General features: G+C 33.3%; 1 protein-coding gene across 1 annotated transcript; it reads left to right on the top strand.

Annotated features, from left to right (window-relative positions):
• Nucleotides 1-9,231: 9,231 nt before the first annotated feature.
• LOC105193201 (dynactin subunit 6) lies at nucleotides 9,232-11,136 on the top strand. The gene is made up of 5 exons (XM_011157562.3): nucleotides 9,232-9,426; nucleotides 9,789-9,959; nucleotides 10,047-10,174; nucleotides 10,351-10,493; nucleotides 10,576-11,136. The coding sequence occupies exons 1-5, from the start codon at nucleotides 9,377-9,379 to the stop codon at nucleotides 10,672-10,674; spliced, it is 591 nt and encodes a 196-aa protein (XP_011155864.2). The 5' UTR covers nucleotides 9,232-9,376; the 3' UTR covers nucleotides 10,675-11,136.
• Nucleotides 11,137-22,951: the final 11,815 nt, after the last annotated feature.

Raw genomic sequence — 22,951 nt, 5'->3', positions numbered from 1 at the left:
AGGATTCTTAAGGGATAAAAAATAAATAAATAAAATATATTACTTGATAACGATACCTTTCAAGTCGGAGTCATAATTTATTAAAATTAAAAAAAATTTTTAATATTATATGTAAGACATATAAAAAGTGTACAAAAATATTTATATGCTTTTTGTTTATAAAAGTATTAACATTTCTAATTTTTTTATTAAAATAATATGAAATACGTAAAATATTTATTCGTAATACGGTATCATATACAAACGCAATTTTAAATTTTCAGCTATACTTTCATTACAAACATAAATAACTGCCTAACATCGTTTTTTTTACAAAATTGCTTATCCGAGTACCAGTATTGATTGTTTGGAAGTTTTATATCACTATATTGTACATATCTTTCTTATTGTTTGAATTATGCAAGAAAGAAAAAAGAAATGAATCTTTGAAAAAATAATAAATGTGAACAAACTCACGATCATATAAATTTTTTAATAATATTTTAACTCGAGGAATATGGCAGAATAAACGCAATATGCAAGGTTTAACCCTTTAACCGGTAAATTATATTTATTTAATGTTTTATTATATTTGGGAAAAGATTAATGATTCTCAATTACGTATATCTTACGAAATAAGTAAAAATTTTGATGACAAAATGTCATACAATACAAGTGATTTTAACTTTATATTATAAATTATAATGTTATCTATTATAGAGTTTAATAATAATAATTCAAATAATTTGATTGCTGTTTACGGCATAATGAGTTTAAAAACAAGATGAACTCATAATTGCCGTTAAAAGGGTTCAAACTGATGAATTAGAAAAACCAATAATTTGTAAATATTCTTATACGGTTACCAACAATTTGATTCGAAAGTAGATCGATCGACCATATTTCTCCTTCTGAAACGTCCTCGACTCTTCGAAAAGTGATAATATGATTTATTAATTAGTTAACTTCCGCAGTTTATAGTGTTTATAATAGTATGGCCCACACGCTAATCATCACGATGTATGCAGCTGAGACGCGGACATGCACCACACTACTGTGTATATCATGGCGATCAGCGTATCGGGTTGCCACGTGGTACATCAATTTTCTTTAAATCAGATCTCTTTTACAAATATTAAACCCTGAACAATTATTTGGACGTCCTGAAAGAGAAATCAAAGCATGTGACGGATGAATGTGATTGAAATTGGATCAGAATTTAATAACAAATTTTCTTATAAAATCATTTAACTTTTATTTATATCAGTCTACTCCATCAATCTCTTCTAAATATAAAGAAAATGTTATTTTCTTTATAGAAAATGTTATTTGTAATATATACATTTTTGGGAAAGCAAATTTTTAATCTGAATTTGATTCATTCTACACAATCCCTTTCATCCACGATTACTTCAAATCAGGTGGCTTGAATTTCAACCGATCAGCCTACCGGATAGCGTCCTATTGACCATAACGCACACTAATTTATTTATTAAACGTTAGGTTTTGTCTCAATTTTAATTACGCTACGTTAAACTTTGTATGCGTCTATATACATATATATTTTAAGATGTTTCTTGCATAATGATGAAGTATTACAACTGACGTGTTCGAATTTGAAGATCGTAGTGAATACTTTGTAAGGATGCGTATAAGAAGATAAGTTTGTTTTAATGAGAGTTATCCATTATCAACAATTGAATTTCAAGCTACAGAATGTTTCAAAGAGGTATATCGATGACAAGTTTCTTTGATCGTTTTATTTAAGTTTCTGCGATTTATCTGCAAAACTTAATATCACATTGCTTTTAATTTATAATTAATATTGATTGTTTCTTTCTTTTTATTAAAATTAACTTTTATGAAACTTATAAATGAGCAAAAATAGCTTATTTATGTTTAATTTACATAGCATGTACTTTATCGTGAAAAACATTTACTTAAGAACACTTCTTATTTATGATTTGTTCACAATTCTTGCGATATCTTTTTGGAACATTTTGTATTTTTTGTTCGCATAATAAAATTGTATTACATTACTTTATTCGCCGTATCGTATAGTAAAAAACAATATCGCGTAAATTAGCCTCGAAATGAAATTAAATGTCCGGTAGGCTTTCAAATGTATGTCACGATGAACTGTCTTAGACTATCGAATGATGCCTCCCTTGAAAGATAACCGATTAGTTGCCTATCCTCAGTCGGATGATTCTTCCTAGGAAACGTCAAGCTAAGCACGCTTAAGGTAAATTTAGGAAAGTAGGAAAAGTAATACTGTAGAATCACGCGAAGAAAGAAAACACATCGAGACCGGAACGCTGGTACATGGCTTCGCTGACAGACGCTTTGTGGATTTGTTACACAAAAGATCTTTATGATTTAATTTTCAAATCGGAGAATCTCTTGTTTTAATAGAATGAGAAAAATTTTTTAATATATTGTGCGAAATGGTCTTTTCGAGATATGATACAATTTTAAAGTGTATTTTTTTCAAAGTAGATTTTAAATAATTCAAAATAAAGCAGGTATATGCGGATCTCTTTATTATTGTCGGATAAGGTGTGCGTTTATACAGACGTTTATAATAAATTTTAAGTTTTGTGACATGATTAAATACGATATTATGGTCTTTTAGGCTGAAAGAAAAGTGCATGAATAATAAGTGTAGTTTGTTAATACATAATAAATAAGTAGTTAGAAATGAATAACATCTGTCACAATCTCAATTTTAATTTTGCTTTATTGTTTTTTATTATAGTCACATGAAAGCCACCAGCAACACAGTACATAATGCATTTTTAATTCTTATTACGTACTGTAATATAATTAAAAAAATTTAATATATATAATAGTAAAATAAATATAAACTATTTAGATATTTACCATTCGTTGTTTTTCTCTCGATTTTTCTTTAAAGAAAATGTGACGGAAAGTTCAAATTACAAAGCTGACCTAAGTTAGCACTTTGTCCGATCACGCGTAGATCATCTACTGGCGTTCGGCGAACCGCGATCATCTCACACGCATTCTTCACGACGACGACGACGACGGTGACGATGACGATGACGTCAGGAACATTATACGCAAGCGACTGAATAGTTCTATATTCATACGGTGCTTATGACAGGGAGCAAACCAGGTACAAGCGTTATTTAACCGTATATTCGTCTCCTTTCTGTTGCAGATTATTTCCTTCGTAATGAACGTATTGGGCCTTAAATAAACATAAAAAAAACATTGTTATATATAAAGTATACATAAAAAAGCAACATAAAGTATATATACAGAAGAAATATATATATAAATATAAAGTATAAATATATACATATATATATAGTGTGGATGCGTATGTGTATACGCGCGCGCACGATACGTCTCGGAGAAGCAGAGGTGTATACACATACGCGTGTCTCGTTATAAGATTATATTATATAGACCGAGAGGAAAAAAAAATCGCGAACGCGTGCGAAGGGAGCGAGCGAGCGAGAGCGTGAGAATGTGCGTGTGTGAGCGAGAAACGACGAGCGCGATCGTGCGAGTGCTGATTGGGGAGAGAGAGAGATATCGGTTGTTACGATACATACACAAAGTATATATTGTATTAACTAAAAAGAAAATAGTGGAGGGAGGAGAGGGGGAGAGGAGAACGGTGATTAATCGAGTCCCGCCAGGACGGTCCGTGGATGACGCGAACAATATACTATAACTCGAGGACTGGTGTTTCGCGGCAAGTGAATCTTGGTTGGGCCGCTCGTACGACACAGAGAGACCGATATTATCGCACCGTCGAGCACGTGAATACGACAGGCGGGCGAGCCCAGCGAAATAGCATCGACGAAGGGTAGAGCTTATTGCAGAGGACGAGGAATCGCGAAACCGCGCCGGAGTTAGGTGTAATTAAGCGCGATAATGACGACGAGACGGGGATGCGCGTCTCTATCCCCATTAGAGTTTTCTCCGCAAACTTTCACTGGATCATCTTTTCTATCTTTATCTTGCCCCTGTTAATTACTGCACCTGTATACCGATCGTTAATATTACGTAATTATTAGTGATAAAGATATGTGATGATGATACGGGGTAGATAAACGCTAGGAAAATAAGAAGTTTGATGAAGTTTGCTAAAAGTAGGAAAAAGAAGAAACTTATCAGGACAGATAAAAAGAGAAGAGCAAAAAAGTTTAAAGCGAATTAGGGAGATCGAAATAAGAAAATAGTGCAAAAACAGGAGTTGACGAGGGCATAATCTAACGATTATCATTATTGTGATCGACATGGACGAACTGTGAGACAATTCTGGGGCTTCTTTTCTCTGCTCGTGCAGCCTATAAAGGACCAGTTTGTTCGCTAAATGTTCAAACAAAAACATTGATTGAGTGAGGATACATGTAGCAAGTACGCGTGACATAGCATCTTCTATTTAAAGATACGACAAAGAATTGCCCTTTTAATCACATTGTCATATTAACGTGTATTATATATTACCCGTTCGACAGGCGAAATTTTTTTCAACTTAGCAAGAATATTCGGCGAATAAACGTATCCTTCTACGTGCAATTGGCTTAAACGCAAAACGTCGGCTGCGGTTACGCGTTCTGTCGCCGCCGCAAGTTTGAGTAGTGATTCGAGTATAGTTCTGAGCTACTTTATAGCATAAATACATATATAAATAAATAAATATATAAATATATAAATAAATAATTATATATAAACACTATATATATATATATGAGAGTATATTTCGGCGGAACTACCGAGATTCGACGGTCCTCGCAATTGACGAAAATAACGGGCGTTGTAAAGAATGATTTCGTTCACGGACCAACCTGGCCGGATCTCACGGATAACGGTGACACGTAACACGCTCACGAATCCATATACATACATACATACTTATAAACATATACACGCAATGACAGACAGAAAAAAAGGAAGGGAGTGAAAGAGAGAGAGAGAGAGAGAGAAAGACAGAATGAAAGTGAGAGCGAAAGAGGAAAACGTTATACGAATCGATATGCGCGGATGCGACTTTCACGGATGCAGGCGTAGATAGAGCTAATCGACCGCATTATGCGCGCGCATTAAAAACGTTTTTGGTACTATACGGCACTTGTATGACGCGTCTCTTTATACGTAAAACCCGTACTTCTTATGGATAAAGAAAAAAGGAAAAAAAAGACACAATAGCCCGTTGTCACGCGCTGAGACACCCTCACGAGGCGTTTACATATATACGCACCGTCACCGGCTTTCCTCGCTGTCGTTGATCGTTGATCGAAGATCAAGCTGAAGATCGAGATGGATTTAATAACGGCTCGCTGTTGTTTGTCGACACTTTCGCGACCGCCCGCATATTTTTAGATGAAAATTACGTCATTCGGCGTCGGACCGATTAAAAAGTATTCGTACGCCTTCGTGTTGTTGCTAAGTATAAAATTATGTTGCTAAGTGACAAGCTGGAATAAAAAGGGTATTCGTACGCCATCGCCTGTTTGCTATAAATAATATTACATTGTTAAGGAGCAAGCTGAAATAATAAAAGTATTTGTACGCGCCACATTGTACTTTCATTGTAAACATCTTTAACTCTCCTTGTATGTGTAGCGCAATATTAAATCCTTTTAAAGAAGTATGACTTGTAATATTGATTTAAAGAATAATAGAAGATACGTCCAGAATTGCAGCATTTTCTTTATTTTAAAGTTACAGCGATGACGTGCGAATATTATTTGTTCCATTCTATAATGAATTTCTTTAAGATAAACTATAAATATTGCAGCTACTTATGTAAACCCTAAACGGTATAAGCGGGGTCTGACAGACCGTTTTTAATTACCAGACGTTATAGAAATTTTATAACGCTCTATTATTATTATTTGTTTGTATTTATAAAGTTTAATATAAATGAATAAAATCTAATTTCCACACGTAGATTTCGGACATATTTATTTTTATTATATACGACTATGTATTATTACTATTTATACAGTATCCCCTTTGTACTTTTGTATGTCGGCCTCTTTATATCATTACGTAAGTAAAATTATTTATACTGTTTAGGGGGTCTTCAACAAAAACATTATATATATTTAACTCATTATCACATCCTTTACAAAACTTATAAAAACACGATGAAATAATACTAAAACGTATTACACACAAGGAATCATAAACAATTCTCATTCAAACGCATTTAAATCTTATATTTATATTTAATAACATATTTTTCTATGCTTAAAACAACATAATATAAATATAATAATAATTGTGACTTTTAATGAGTTAAATATATCGATATGAAACTTGTATTACTTGACAGTTAAAGTATCAGTGGTCGCGAAAGTGTTAAGAGTGTATTGTTATTAGCTCTACAAATGTATATATACATATATATAGTCCGATTTTTATTGCGTATTTATATATTTTTAACTTTTCGATATTGGATAACAAGAGTATTAATTCCTCGCGTTGGGACAACTATTCAATCAGTTTAAATGACAATTTACAACTTATATGCAATGACTTTATAATTGTTAAATGGATCCTTGTTTATTTGTTAATATTAAAATTTTACCTACAAGTATTTAATATGATAATATGATGTTAGGATTGCTCATCAATATGATATATTAATAGAATGTTAATATTTTATTTATATTTGTTAAACTTCGCAAAAAATTGGTGAGTACTAATTTAAAAATAAGCTCTAACTTTTTGATACTTAAAACACATAACTCAAGTTTTTCAGATCTTAGAATTTTGAGTGTTCGATCTTTCCTTTTCTTAATTTCTTTCCTTTTCTGAATTTTTAAGCCGGTTTAATCCTTAAATTCTCGAGTAGTCAAGCTTTTTATATAAATATTATAAATATTTTAAACTTTATAACGCTTTAATCTTTGAATTATTGTTATACGTTTGTTTTAAATTAATTGAGAAAAAAATTATAAATGTAAGCTCAAAGTCATTGCCAGGCAGCAAATAATGAGCAAACGAGTTGCTTTAGCTTTCAACTGTGACTGAAATACTAATTATACTTAAGATTTGAAATTATCGTTAAATTTTTAACTGAGTCGATTGAGCATAATTCTTTTTTTATTTTATTTCGAAAATATATTTATTTGTTACAAAAAGTAAAACATTAATTTAAAATAGCTTTAGAATAAGATGAAATCACAGAATTGCGCAACGCTAATTATATACGATAAGATCACAAGTAGACGAGTGAGAAATAACTTTCGGATGCATATGCTAGGTCAGTTTTGTTCTAATATATAAATTTCAGTTTACAATCAAACAAACATATATTTGCATTTTTTAATATTTTTTACATCCATATTTTTTTACATCATGAAGTAAAAAAATATTAATTTAATATAATATTAATTTAATATAATATGAAAAAAAGAACAGTAAGTTTTTTCCTAAAGTTTTTATTGAAGATAAAGATAAAATGCATCATACATCACAAGGAAGACAGCTTTAATTATTTATATCTTTTTTTAGATATTTGATGATAATATTTCTTTTTAAAAACAAAGGTATAAATTGCTTCTATCAATTGGACTTATTTTTTTAAGTTCCGTATTGTATTTATTCCATTTAAATCTCATTTTGTTTTTTTTTCTGAAAAAACAGAATAATTTGACTTATATGATTTTGTGTGTCGAGCATCAAAGGAATATTAATTAAACGTAAACATTTTCGTGAATCAATTTCGTTACCATTGACAAAATTAATAAAAAAGGCTAATTATATTCTTTTATTATTTTTAACAAAATTAGTACGAGCTTGTCCACGTAACAGCGTGCAGGCAAAAGTCTTAATATGCATCCGAGAGAATCGCAATCGAGAAAGGATCGACGAGAGCGACGGCGAATCTGTCACGGTGCGCCGACTGACACGCTTTCGGACGGTTGCATATACTTATAGCGAAAAATTAAGAGAATGCATATTATTCTGCCGATTAACGAGTAAGTGCGTAGGATTCGTTTAATTGTAGATCGAACACGTACACAGTCACGTTACGCGCGAAATGCATACCATCTACGACCCTTCTTCGCTCACATCTCTATCCCCTTTACTCGAGAGCAACACGCATACACGCGTACACATCCACAGGAGCGTACACATACACAACATACGAACACATACGCGCACACACAAACACATCCACATAATACACACATACACACATATACACATATGCGTACGATAAGACGCAACACGTACACGCGCACGCACGTTGCAATTAGACGTTATTATCGCAATTTGGAGTTAAATTTTATAATATATAATATATAAAAAATATATATAATAAATATATATATAAAAGTTGACGGATAATATAGAGTTATGTTAAATATCTAAACGAAGGTATTCATGTGTTTCTCATGTGTGAATACATTATCCCTTTTGTTGCGCAATCACAATCGCGAGATTTCCCTTTTCTCTCGTATCCCTTAAATAGCTTAAATGAATGAATACAGACGATATTTGCACATTATAACGTTCTCATTGTAGGGATCCTTTAATTTTTATTATATTATATAACATTAAACTATTTTACCCATGTACATCTTAATAAATATAAATCAAGATTTTAACAAAAGTGATTAACGTATTAAAATCATATAATCTCATTGATATTTGATATCGTCTTCTGAAATTTATTTCTAGTTAAAAATTATTTATAATGATCTAATAATTAATATTGCTAAAGTATGTCTTTTATTCTTTATACTATATTAATAAATAGATTTTAAACATTATTTTTATTATAAGTACAAAGCTCAACAACTGTGTTTTTACTTTTAAATATTTAAAGAATAGTATCAGATACATAATTATTTTTAATAATTTATTTTTAATTAAAAATAATTTAAAAACTATATCGGCATTTAAATCTTTTTATTGTTTAACTGTATTAAAAATATATGAAAAGATTTTATTTTACTTTATTTTATAGTTACGACCTGTCAATATATGTAAACATAATTTTATTCTGATCGCAGTTAAAGATAACAGCTTATAATTTATACAATTTATAATTTGATTATTTCATTTGATAACATAACAGCACTATTTTTCTAACAATTTCGACATAAATTTATTTGTATTATCAGAAAGAGAAATTTTTATTTTTTAAGCAACACACAAAAATTACCATTGTTTTAATACTATTTTTGTTTATTATATGTTTAATGGTATTTCGACATTTGATTTACTTGTTTGTACATTTTTATTCAAAAATTCTTTAAATTACATCGCTTTCAGAGAGTAAGCTTGGAAGGAATTTTCAAGTCTTCTTGTACGATACTATCGAGAGAAAATGGCGGACTCTTCGATAAATCGATATAGCATACACTTACAGCTGTAGTAAGGAACTGTCATCGGTTAAATGGACGGGAAAATGAGTTCTAACAATTCCTCGATTCATCGTCGCGTCAAGTAAGTTTAATAATGATCATATAAAATGTAACATTACACGATCTTTTTTCCATAATTTTAGTACTTAATGAAGGTTGCTTTATGTTGAAACGTCAAATTTCTTGCATTTTGAGGTTAGATCGACGAGGTTAGGTCAGTCCTGACCTGATTGTACATATTTACAAGAATATAATGTATAAATGCACACATAATATAATTAACGTTTATATAATCAAGTTTAACATCTTTTGACAAAAGTACAACTTAAATGTCTTGGTTATGATAATTGATGGGAGAGTGAATAAAGAACATTCATTATAAAACACTCCCACAAACATTTTTTGAATAAATTATATATTATGCTTGTGACGCTGTTTGTACAGCTTAAAAATTGCACCTGGTGCAGTAGTGTGTGAAGAGAGCATTTTAAAAGGGGATATTTCCATTGGTGCAAAAACTATAATCCATCCTAGAGCATGTATCCTAGCAGAGGCTGGTCCAATTATCATAGGAGAAGGCAATATAGTTGAAGAAATGGCAACCATAGCCAACAGGCAAGTTTAACACTTTTTTATTTGTGTTATTTGCAAAATACATTTTGTATTAATTTAAATTGTTAATAATATAACACCGCTGTACAGGTTGCCACCCGATACTCCAGAACCTGCGACGGTGCCTGTGCAAATAATTGGGAACTATAATGTTTTCGAGACTGACTGTGTTTGTGAATCGTATAAAGTTGGCGATAATAACATCTTAGAAGCGAAAGGTACATAGCAGTTACATCTGTATATGAAAATAAATATTATAATAGTATTAAATTGCATAATCGAATTTATTTTATGTCAAAATAGAAATTAAGGATTTCTAAAAATAATATAATGTCACAATTAATTATAAATTTGTCTTTAATCCACTTATGTATAAATATCATTTTTTTAAAAGCACAAGTTAGTCGAGAAATTGAATTAACCAACGGATGTGTTATTGGAGCTGCATGCACATTGTCAGAGCAAGAAACAGTACCAGAAAATACAATAGTATATGGGAGTCAATGTCAACGTAGAGAAATGAACGACAAGCCATATGTAATTGTTATTTATTGTTACTTTTATTCTGTTATATTTTATAATCTTACAAATATAATCTTCCTACTTTATTGTGTTTCAGCCTCAAATTGGACAGTTGGATTTTTTGCTGAAAATACTCCCAAACTACCATCACTTTCGCAAATCGAATGTAAAGTCAAAATCTGGCGGGCCTGTGTGAATAATGTATATTCATATTCTTTATAGCAATAAAAATAAGATATGTTTCATTTTTATATTAATAGTATCATTTATATTTATTGAAGAAGCTTTATGTTTGCATTTTAATAACCAGATATGTATATTTATTTATATAACATATAATAAAATCTTTTTATATTGTTAGGATGAGTCAAATGAAAACGAGCTGTATAATGTAACGTATACAGTCTGTCTCGTTTTCATTTGACTCATCCTGGTATAAACAAGAAATATAAATTCTAGACAAAACTATTTACTATTGTAACAAATGTATATTATTTAATTAATTTAAGAAGCTGTTAATTTATTTTTAAAGTTAAAATGAAAATATGCTGAACAACAATATGTCAACATTGTAGAAGATTGCAACGAATTTACATTATTTTGCTTACAATACTTTGATACTACACATCATTAAATAAAGCTTATTTTTACATTTTTATATTTTAAATTTAAAAACCACACTTTTCTATCACTTTTTCTCCTGTTTGCTTTCTTATAAGTTCTTATAAGTTTGAATTGGTTTTATTAGAATTAAATATGTTTAAATTTTGATATAGTTTAAATTATTTAATATTTAAGTTAAAAATTGTATATTTTAATTTTTTATTTCTAAATTCTATTTTGATGTCGGATTACATATTTCTATGTCGGATTACATATTTTGAGTTAAGTTAATCACGCTGAGGTAGTATGTATAGGATGCGTTTCGAAATTAAATTAGAGTACTGAAAATCTATAGTTCACGTTCCATACGTGCTATAAATTTTTAGTATTCTGAGTGAATAACGAAACGTATAATAAGCTACGAAGATACACATGTAAAAAAAGATTTTGGTACAATTCACTTTTATTAAATAACTGTGACCGCAATTTATTTCGAAGTTTTTTTTTAGAAACAGTAATTGAAGATAAGACCTCGTTATAAAGAAGTCAAATCGAGTCATAAACGTCATAACAAGATCTTAGTGCAAAAATAGTTTTTGTGTGATGTTTAAATGTATTTTCTAATTCTCCGAACTGTGTTACTTTCAGTTTCAAACTCTTCAATTGAAAGGTAATATCGCCGAATTAAATTGACAATCAATTTAATAATACTGGTACTAACCAGTATCTATAAGATCACTTTTCTTTCCAAAAAATCAAAAAAGCAAAAAATATTTTCTTAATTTTTTTTTACTTTAAGCTGTCTGCTACGTAATAAAGAAATTCTATTAAATCTTTTTCTACTTTAAGATATAAAATAAAAAACTACTTTATTGTTACAATATTGAAAAAAAGCTTTGCGTTTTTTATTATAGTTTCATATAACATAAAATGTACCCAACGTTATACAAGAGTTTATTGTAATGTCTTATAATACATTTAATCCTCTAAATTAACAAATATTAATAATGACTGAAGTTTTGGTATTTATTATCTCTACTTGTTTCGATGAATTCTTCTCGATTTTCTGTCATTAACAGAAAATTAATACACGAATAATCGATTTGTTAAAAAAAAAAGTGAAGTCACTCTCTCAACGAGCGGAAATACAAATAGAAATATTAGCCACTCTGTCTCTTAACCAACTCTCCGGGGAATTTAACGGCGTAATGCTAAACGCTACATCTATGAATATGAATTAGCGTCTCGTCGAGGGGGTTGGTTGCGAACCATTTACCGCTTCCGTCAGCTTAGCGAAGCACGCCAGTGATTATCAACCCTCCACTTATATTTAAGTTTATACGCATAAATGTTTTTTGCATCAACTTAAAAAGTTATAATAAATGATTAATTAAGATGATACATTTTCAGAAATAACCCATTTTACTTGAAATACATCAAATATAAATCTTTAAACGTTCTTTCAAATTTTTATTGTATACTTTCAAGATTTACAAAAAGCAAAACTTTCAGAATTTGTATATATTATTACATTCCGCGATATGAAAATTTATTTAAGACGAATATTAGCTTGTAACGTTAAATGAATATAACAATTGAAACATTTCTCTGTATATCAATTTTACTAACAATAAGTTTACTAACAATAAGTTCTCTGTATATCAAAGCTCTGTATATCAATTTTACTAACAATAAGTTGATCAGACACCGACTTAAGTGTTTCTACGTAGCAAAGAGTCACAAGCGCACCCTTACTTTAATGATCGGCCGCGGCAACCCCCTGTGACGTAACTCTTGTCGCGAAAGTGGTGACTCGAGAGAGCTGTCATATTTTGACATCCGCAGCGGACGTCGGAGAAAAGAGAGAAAGGGTAGCGAGAAAGAGACATAAAGGGAGTGAGAAGAAAAAGATTATTTTTCCGAGGGGGTTGAATCCGCAGTCGCAGAAAATCACGGAGGAGAAGCTAACAAGGAGAGAGAGCTCGTAACGCGCTTTTCTGACGAAATTACGTAATTTCTTCTTGTCGGCTCATCTCGACCACAATCATATCCTTTTATGGTTGATTTATTTAACAATTCTAGAAAAAAGAATTTATAAATGAATCGATGAATGAATATATTATGTATATAATTCCTAAAATCCTTCAGAACACAGAAAAGTTTTTTTAACGTGCTTCTCCGACTTTAAAATGAAGCTAAATATACATTTTATTGGACAGTATTTTTTTTAAGTAAAATTTTATCTTGTAAAAATTTATTTTACTTAGGATTAGTCAGTTCTCTCTTCTACTATTAAAAATTTCAATAATATGAAATATAATTACTATGAAATTAAATAATAGAAATTTAGATTGTCAGAAAAGAAGTTAACAATGAAATAAACGCACAAAATAATAATTGTGACATCTTAATTTAAAGTAAAGAGATGAAATGTCTCGTACAATTACACGGAAGATTACTATCCGCAAATAAAAATTAAATATAAGTTACGAAACAGTCGCGTGAAAGTGAACGCATGTCAAAACGTTCTCAAGCGATAAGTCCGTACACATCGCTTTTAACTCGAAGATTCGACGGGGCCGAGGTTTGAGTACCGAATTAGGCGTGCCGTCAAAAGTCGCTCGAGCGATTGTCATGATCGCGAGCAGTGCGTGCAAACGATAATAATCGACGGACAGCCCCTGGGGTGTGTTTTGATTTCAAGCACCACGGTCGTCGACTGCCGCTATCACACACGCGCATAGAATATCTGCGCAACTAGACGGGGCAAGGTAGTTAGAGAGAGGCACACTGTTTGGAGGATACAGGAAGGAAAAGAAGACGAGATCAACCCCCGTCGACCCCCTCGACGTTCCAGTCGCGCAAATTGACGTCCGCAGACACGAACCCCGCTCGTCCAATGCCAAACGAGAGTGACGAGCGTTGCGAATCCACGACTCGCTTAACATTTCCATTGTGAGCGCCGTCCCCGGGGTTCGAGAGGCGGAAAGAACGGGGGAATGCTTTAGGGGAGAGAAACGCATCGAGCGCGCGAAAGCCTCGATGCTGTCGAGGATTATAATAATTGCGAATTAATGTCGGTAATCGGCTGGCGAAGAGCTGACCAATCGACATCGCGTTAAGCACAGGGTATTTAATCCTTCATTGCTATACGGAATTTACACGGTTAAAGAAAGATATATTTTATTTATTAGTTATTACTACACATATATAACTAAATTAATTGATATTTTGAGTTTGAGCATGCATGAATATGCATGGATAATTTGCAGATGATATGAGAAATATTTTTGGTTGAAACGGATCTTGGTGCTTAATAATATTTTCATATCAATTATTATGTATTTTGTTTATTTCTACAAATTGTGTGCCAATATAATTGTCTTAAAACGCAATCATAAGCTGAGCCTAAAAATAATATTTTCAATTGATTTGATCGTCAAAAATAATGATGTCGCAAGCATTTTATAGAACTTATTGCGAAAAATATACCAGAATTTAAATCTGGAATTTCTTCATTTCGTGACGGATGTTATACCAATTCAATTGATACTTACTGCGATAACCAGTTTATAGAAAATATATTTAATAATTGATATGAAAATATTAAGCATTAAGACCTGCTTCGAAAAATGGCACTTTTTACTTCTTATATTATTTTATCTAACATCCAACTTATTATTGTATTACAGATAACATGTTATTCCTAGAAAATCAAGTTTGGATTTATTATTATACATTTTATTATTATCCAGTAATAATAATTTAGTTTTATAATTACGAATTTATAATAATTTGAAAGTTTCGTTCATTACGATTAAATAATCTATAAGATAAGTGTGATCCATTTCAATCAACTTGTAATCTGCCCCTCTCGAGAAAAGCAAAGAAAAGGGAGACGAAAGATGCGTAACCAATATACAGTTTTCATCGGCGTCGACAAAACTTTTCTGGAGAGATTTATATGAAAATGAAACTTTTGCTAAAGCAGAACTCCAAATTTAAACGTACTCTTATTTTTTTAACATTTTTTATTGAGAAATAGTTGTTTCAACTTTTGAGCAAAAAGAAAGAACGTGTAACTAAACGTGTGGTAATAAATTAAAATCCTATACAATATGTATACAAGTATATTTCTTTTATCGGTAGTTAAAATTACAATGCAACTAAGACTTTGCTAGACAATCTGAAGACATCGTGTCGATAATTTTTTCCCCTTTTCTGTGTTTTCCAATTGAAGAGATGCAAGTGCAATTCGCATCCCTCTCGCTGCGCCTATGACAATCTCGATGCGAAGATGAACGATTGGATCGCGACAATGAATAATACTCGACGGGCGACGGTTAAACGCAGAAGCGGATCGGATCGGGCCCGCCTACGAAGAGGTGGAGGAGGCCCCGGACGCGCGGGCAAACCACCCGTAAAATCCGAAAGGGAACCGCCGCGGCGCGGAGAGGCATGGGGGCGGGGGGCCGCCCGGGTGACTCTGTGACGCGATTATGCTAACGAAGTTGTTCCATTGTAGTGCTGTTTACAGCGACGCGCGCATTAAGGCTACGGAACAATGGGGCGGCCGCGATGGAGAATCCTCGGAAATCGGGACGCGCCAGGACGAGAGAGTTAACTCGCTAACGAACGAGTTGGCTTCATCTCGATCGTCGTTTCGAATGGGAGAAGATAAGCAGATTTGCGTCCTCCTTAGCTGCACTGTGTTAAAAGAAGTCACATATCTTACTTCGATTTCTTCAGTTTTTCTATCATATCTTCTTGCGTTCGTAAAGCGACATTCTTTCGTGTCTCCTTCTCTTATTTTGCAGTTTCAATTTAAAATTTATGTTTTGTCAAATTATCCTTGAATATTTAAATAATTTTTTCGAGCATCACGTATTAATCCAAACGAAAACCATTATCCAATTTACTTTTAGTATAAAATATTTAATGTGAAATAGCGTAAATATGCGCTTTTGTTATAGTTTTAAAGAGATACGAATAAGAAATGTAATTATAAATAACAAATCTGTGTACTTGAGAGATTGAGAAACGTTAATTATAAAATTCAACGTACGACATATCTTCTTTCTGATGCATTCTGAGGTGTTGTAACGAATGTTGCACGTTCCTACATGAATTCGCAAGATAAGAGAGTTTTAACGGCATCAAAATTCTCGGCGGGATACGCAGATAGAGGTCCAGGAAATCGTCGAAATTCTACGTGGTGTGAGCGGGGCCCCCCGACTTCACCACGTCTGGTTACCCCCTACCGAGGCGCCACTTGACTCGTATTTAACTTTCAAATATATTTTATGCCTTTTGCATTTCAATACTCTCGTGTATTCTCCGCGGAATCCATCGCCCCACCTCTCCCTCCTACCCGGTCTTCTCGCTTAGATTCGATTGCACACACGCGTTTATATACATTCATATTGTAGCGAATATATGTATACGCGTACAATGGAAATATCGAAGCATCAAGATATTAATCACATTAATACAAATAATATAATATTGATTGAATTTTGAAATAGAATGATGAGGGAAATGACAAATAATCCATACATTTAATTTCTTAAATTGGAGGTAGTTTTAGTTAAAATTGTATTTATACATATGATTAATAGAGGATATTAATAAATCTATTCTAGATATTATCAATAAAAGAAAATTATCAATAAAGGAGTTAAATTTTATATTTTACATGTCAAATAATAAATTATTACATTTATACTGTTGTATAAATATTTTATGAAATTATTCATGAGTCTATATATATTTTAATCTTAAATATATAATTGTAATGGAATATGTATAATTATTTTAAATAAATAATCATGCGCAATTAAATTATTAATGCATTGCTTTAATAAATCTTATATAATTAAATATATACATTTTAATTTTTAAAAGATGTAATATTTTAAAAAAATAACGATATTGTAAGAATGCAAGCGACAAAAAAATTACTGTAAATGGGTTGAACTTTTCGGCGAGGAAAATAGTCACTAGGACTTTGTCATTGTGACAACTCGACACGCGAGTAATTCATACTTGAACGAACTCGGCATTTATGTGTTCAACGAAGCGCGACGACATTTCGACAGGATTATTTGTAGGATTTAGCCACATCCTATGATTTTTCCAACAGCTCCTTTGTGCTCGAATACGCTTTCAACGATCAAGTGAGGGTGTCGACGGCGTAATTTTACGACTTCCTGATTTATATGATTCGCTATTAATTCGCTGAAATCTATTTTCCAATTTATGCGCGATATACGCGTGCAAGTCTAAAATTTTTCAGTGTAATTAATTTCAGAGTATAATTCTTTTAAAGAAAATTTAATTGTTTATAATATAGATGTCTATAAAATTATTTTGGTTTTTAATTTAAAATTTTGCCAAAAAAATTTTTTCATACATTTTACTGAAATCATATTAATAAGTTCAAGTCTTTCACTATATTTCGTTTTTTAGTATTATAAAAGTAAAACTTTATTTATATGTATACATATATTACATTAAAAAAACAAAAAGCATTGATTATATAAATATTTTATTAATATTAAAAATTTTAAATTTTCTCGAATTAAAACTCCTTATTTAAAGTTGAAAGATAAATTAAGAAATGTCTATTTTTTTTTTGACAGGAAAATTTCCCGACTTCCGTTTTGTAATCTTCCACTCCTTAATAGAAGTTTAAATACGGAAGTGTCATAGATCTCTCGCATCGTGTCATCCACTTACACCCTCGCTTATTCGACGACATAAGCACTGAGTGGGCGGATAACGATATTTTTCTTCTCGGAGGACGAATGGAACGTCGACGGAGTTGATACGTGTGTGGCTGTCGGTACACTTCAAAGGGCAACGCATTCGGATGCACCGAGCGGACCGAGACTGGACTGCTTCAAGGATAGACTTCTTACAAGATAATCTCTTTCTCTTTCTCTTTCGTTTGACTTACGCACGACCTTCGTGTACAGGATAATTCACATCTAAAACGAAAAATTAGATATGATTATATCAGACATAATTATGTAATAAATTATAAAAAGATTAAATGTAATAATATTTTTAAATACATCATCATTATAATTTTATATTATAATAGTATTTTAATGTTTTAATACTTTATATCTTTCAAAGATGCATGTTTAGGCAGCTTTTCTTGAAATATCCTGTACGCCCGCACACATGCTAGTGCGGGGATACGTGGGAGCACGTGCGTATACGCATATGTGACAGCATGCACGATAAAGTGGCGGGGACGGGGACGCGTAGATGGCATTCTTCTAATTTGTCGGCGGTACTTTGTCGGCTAATCAATCGGCTGCTTGATTACCATACGCCGTAGACGATAACCACCTCGAGTACCCTCCTCGATTGCTTACGCGCGTCTGAATGCAGTTAACGCATACGCGTGCCCTTTGTTTTTCGAATCAAAAAATACCTTGCGTTTCTCACATAACGTGAAATAATGTAACGCCACTACTAGTTCATGTACAAAATGGCAATTTTTAAATACTCCTGTATATCCGCAGATTTACAAATTCACAGATATACAGATTTTGAAATCGACATCATTACGCGGATAGAACGATTTTGCTAAAGTGTTTAAAAATTTTGTTGGAGCAGATCTGAAAATAATTTTCTATTAGAAACAACCAAAATAACCAAAGCACTCAAACTGCTTGCTAGAATGTCAAAACTTTTTGAAGCTTTGCTTATAAACGCATTTTACATAATTATCTTGGTCCAACAAAACATTTTTAGATCTTTGTCCAGCTAAATTTTCAGCAAAATCGTTCTTTCTGTTTACGAATCTACAAGACTTTAAGCAAAAGTAAATCTTCAAACCTGTAATATAAGTCAGAATTTTATAGAATCGTGTAATCATAGATCTAAAAGATCAACAGAGCCACGTGAGACTTAATGAAGTAAAAATTTGACTAATTTTTATTCTATTGTTCGGCGAACGAATGACGACGTTCACAGGCAGATTAGCAAAGAAAGGGACAATGCAGGAACGGAATTTGAAAGTCTTGTAAGTGCCGTTTAGGCTTATAATGTTCTCAACGCACCAGCGCTGCGTTCCGCCAACGTGTCGGACGTGTTAATCATCTTATTCCCCTAATACGAGAAAACGACCAGCGACAAAGAGCGACGTGCTTAAATCACCGGAGGCGGTCTCGTGGTTGAGACGCTAAACGGCGTATGCCTAAATCAAGTTAATCGTACGGGGCGCGACTAAACGGGGTGCTATATTGAGACATGCAACGTGCAAAGAAGCACGAGCATCCTCGACGTGAAATGGGACGCGCTTGCAATTATGCGTGAAATGAACGCAGCGATGCATGCGGCTGTCGCGTCTCGTGCGTGTGCGTGTGCGTGTGATGCGTGTGATGCGTGCATACGTGCATACGTGCATACGTGTGCAAACACACGTTCTTTCTGCGTGAACGTTCCCAGGTCCATGCAAACGCCCAGTTCCTTTGTCTCAAAAAGCCAGGGTAACAATAAATTTTGAAATTTGAATGACTAAGAGCAGCCTATCGCGAAATAACACTTTCAGCTTCGACACGCGTGAATTGCGTAGACGCGCAAAATAGACAGCTATTCCCTTCAGCCTGGTCCCCTCGCTCTTCGCTCCCCTCGCGGTTAATCCATTACCGAGGGCGCGCGGCGATGCCGAGCCGGCTCTCTCGGTTTCCGCGACGCCCACTAATTTGCTAACCATCGATTTCGACCAGCACGCACACCCGCGCCCATCGCCGCCAATCGCGAATCCAGCCCCTCTCTCTCTCGTTTCGCGTTGCTATGTTTAGAAACGCACGCGCGGAACCACTCTTTGGCGCTTAATAATCGGCTAACTATCGTCGACCTGCGCCGACGAACAACGGATATATACGGTCATTAACGGGAAGCTAGAACGGCCTTCGCGGAAACGAGGAATTTTCCGCGTAACATGCACGCTCTCATAATATAATTACTATATGATTACGGAAAGTCTTTTGCAAATTACTTTTTTATATTAATGAAGATTACAGAGTACCCTTTTGAAATATTCTTTGATTTTACTTACGCTTATCTTCAATTTTGTAAAATAAATGAGGCTAAATAATAGCACGAGTACTTACTCATATTTTCAATTCTTTTTAACGAAGCTATAATAATACGAAGGGAAATCAGAAAGTAAAGTGAATTTATTTATTCTTCACGTATCGAGACGTATAGTACAATTATTTCTCAATACAGTCATCTAACTTTGCAGAAGATCTTGCGCAACGATTTACAAGTCTATTGACTTTGTCTGTGAAGAAGGGGTTTGGCTGCTTTCGAAGCTATGTATATGCACCATTTCCTTAACGCACCATTTGCTTTCCCGTCACTGGCATACCACCGATCACGCAGAGCTTCCTTTAATAGTCCAAACCAATGGAAATCGGAACTGGTAAAGTCATGCAGAACTATCGGTTGGATGTAAAAGTAGTTTAAATTTCAATTGTCTTAGAAATTCAGTAGTTGTCACTACCATAGTGTAGACAAGCGTTATCATGGAGCAAAAACAGTCTATAATTCTGATCTGCTACTTCCGTTTTCCGTTTGTTTGGACTATTAAAAAAAAGATCTACAGCGATGAGCCAATGACCTGGAAGTTAAGAAAGTTTACGTGACTTTGAAAATAGCCAAAAATTCACAGACGGATTCAAAAGAGTCGTGTATTGTTGCATAAAATTTTGTGCAAAGTTAGCTGACTATATTAATGCATATACACATAAAAGAAATAATATTACATATTTGTTGCTAACATAATGTGAGGAACAAATAAGTTCACTTTACTTTCTAATTTCCTCATAATTAAATAAATAATTGCTTAACTTACGCTAGTAAATATTTAGTGCATAATGAAAAAGTGTAAAATTATCTACATTATAATGAAATCATAGGTTTAATAAGTTTTTATAAAAGCCCAAGTTTTTATCTTTTTATTTTGTGCTCGAATTTTAATTTAAAATGTGTTTATTCAACTTCAAGAACATTTTAAATTAAAGAAGATAATTCTTAAAAATTTGTCTTACTTGAACTTCACTCGACAGAATTACAAACGAAAGTAATATTAATTAAATTATTTATGTCGCGATTTCGAGAGATGATCGAAGGTCGGCAGAAAGCGAAAAAGGATTTCGAAGCGAAGACCGATTTCGGCTGCAAGGGGATGAAGCGAAAGATGCATGCTAGGACAAATTGGCCGTCAGATACGATTGGCGGCGGAAGAAAAAAGCGAGAAGAGCACTCTCAAAAGAGTGCCCGCATATATCGTCCTTTTCCTCCTCCTCTTGCTCCTCCTGCTTCTTCTCGGTCCACGTAACTAACGGCAGGCAATTAAAACTCGGCCTGCCGCGAGCGTTTAAGCGTCGACATTTCCGTTCACACGTGCGTAACGAGTCGAGCGGGACGCGCATCGACGCCTCCACCGCGCAAAAAGGCGTCGATGACGCCGGCCGCGTCGCTCCGCTTCGCGAAGCGAGCACCGAGGCGAGATTTAAGGCCGTCTGAGCATTCACGGTCGGAACTCTCGTACTCTGTGTTCTGCGCGACCAGCAGCCACGCACATGGCGGCTCGTGGAACTCGGTGGGTTGCACGTTTTTCTTCATTCGTGATATACGACAGTCGCACAATGTAGCGGGTACTTCTTATTTTATCTCTACCGAATATGACGGAAGTTGCACTAGGATCTGACGCATCTAGAACTTTGCAAAGTTTTAGTACGAAAAAATTATATGCTTGTTCCTACCACAGATGAAACTGTTACGTTTTAATGTAATCTTGTCTACGATAGTCGATTGCAATTACATGGTGCAATTAAGATAGAAGTCTTTCTGAATTGAAAACCATCACAGTTCTCAGAATTCTCTGTGACATTTATTTATACAGATGCAGTATTTTATAACAAATGGATCTTTTAATGATGTTTTAATTGTTACCGTTCATCATTAAAGGATTGGATAAAATTATTCTTCGCATTGTGCAGCGCCGACCTGGCGCGTGCCTCGCATTTTCGACATGGTCTGCCCCAATTTGTCAGTGACTACTTGTAGGGTGAAACTCGTCTGGCCGATTGCCACTCCTTGGTACACGGTTGGAATTTATAGTCATTGGTCCTTCTTTGGGTACGACGTATCGGACAAAGTGCGTCTAAAACTATCGACTTGCTTCAGCCTGTAATCCGATTACGTTAATGTAAAAATGTAATGGAATATCGTTAATTATATCAAACGCTTTGTTCTTGGAGTTCTCAGAAATCTCAGCCGCTGGCACTTGTCTATTTTACGTTGTGATCAATTCTCAGAAAGAGCTTGTCAAATTTGCTATTTCAAACGAAACTTTGCTCCCAACTTGACAGAGGAAGTCGACTACCGAAGCGCGAACCGCGTTTAAACACTTTTCATCGCCGGAGAGCAATATCTCCACCTTCCTTCCTGCGCCTTTGTGCTTCTTCTCTAATTTTACAAGGCGTTAAGTGCCACTTTGTGCTCGATTCTTCAACTTTGTCGATACTTATTTCCGCCTTTCTGTAGTGCAAATGAGTGCAAGCGTTTGCCATAAACCTCTTTGACGACACCTCGTAAAACTACATCCGTTATGTCCAAATTCATATAAGAACATTGATAATCATAAAATTATTAGCTTACTAATCAAAATTCTTATAAAATTATAATCTCTGTGCAATTTAAGTGAGAAATTGCAATACGTCAATATTAATAATATTAATAACAAACATGCAACGCGTTAAATTGTAAAATGTCTGTACATGCATAATTCAGAAATATAATATGCAATTGAATTGGAAAGATTTGTTTCGTATTGAAATACA

This window comes from Solenopsis invicta, chromosome 10 (genome assembly GCF_016802725.1).
Source record: "Solenopsis invicta isolate M01_SB chromosome 10, UNIL_Sinv_3.0, whole genome shotgun sequence".
Lineage (NCBI taxonomy): Eukaryota > Metazoa > Arthropoda > Insecta > Hymenoptera > Formicidae > Solenopsis > Solenopsis invicta.
Note: the sequence above shows the minus strand (reverse complement) of the source record. Positions and strands in the feature narration are given on the sequence as shown.

Bases quoted from the DNA above. Each gene is read 5' to 3' on its own strand.
- LOC105193201 (XM_011157562.3), top strand. From the start codon at position 9,377: ATGGACGGGAAAATGAGTTCTAACAATTCCTCGATTCATCGTCGCGTC. The intron at 9,427-9,788 runs GTAAGTTTAATA...CTGTTTGTACAG, and splicing joins TCGATTCATCGTCGCGTCAA to CTTAAAAATTGCACCTGGTG. The intron at 10,494-10,575 runs GTAATTGTTATT...ATTGTGTTTCAG, and splicing joins AAATGAACGACAAGCCATAT to CCTCAAATTGGACAGTTGGA.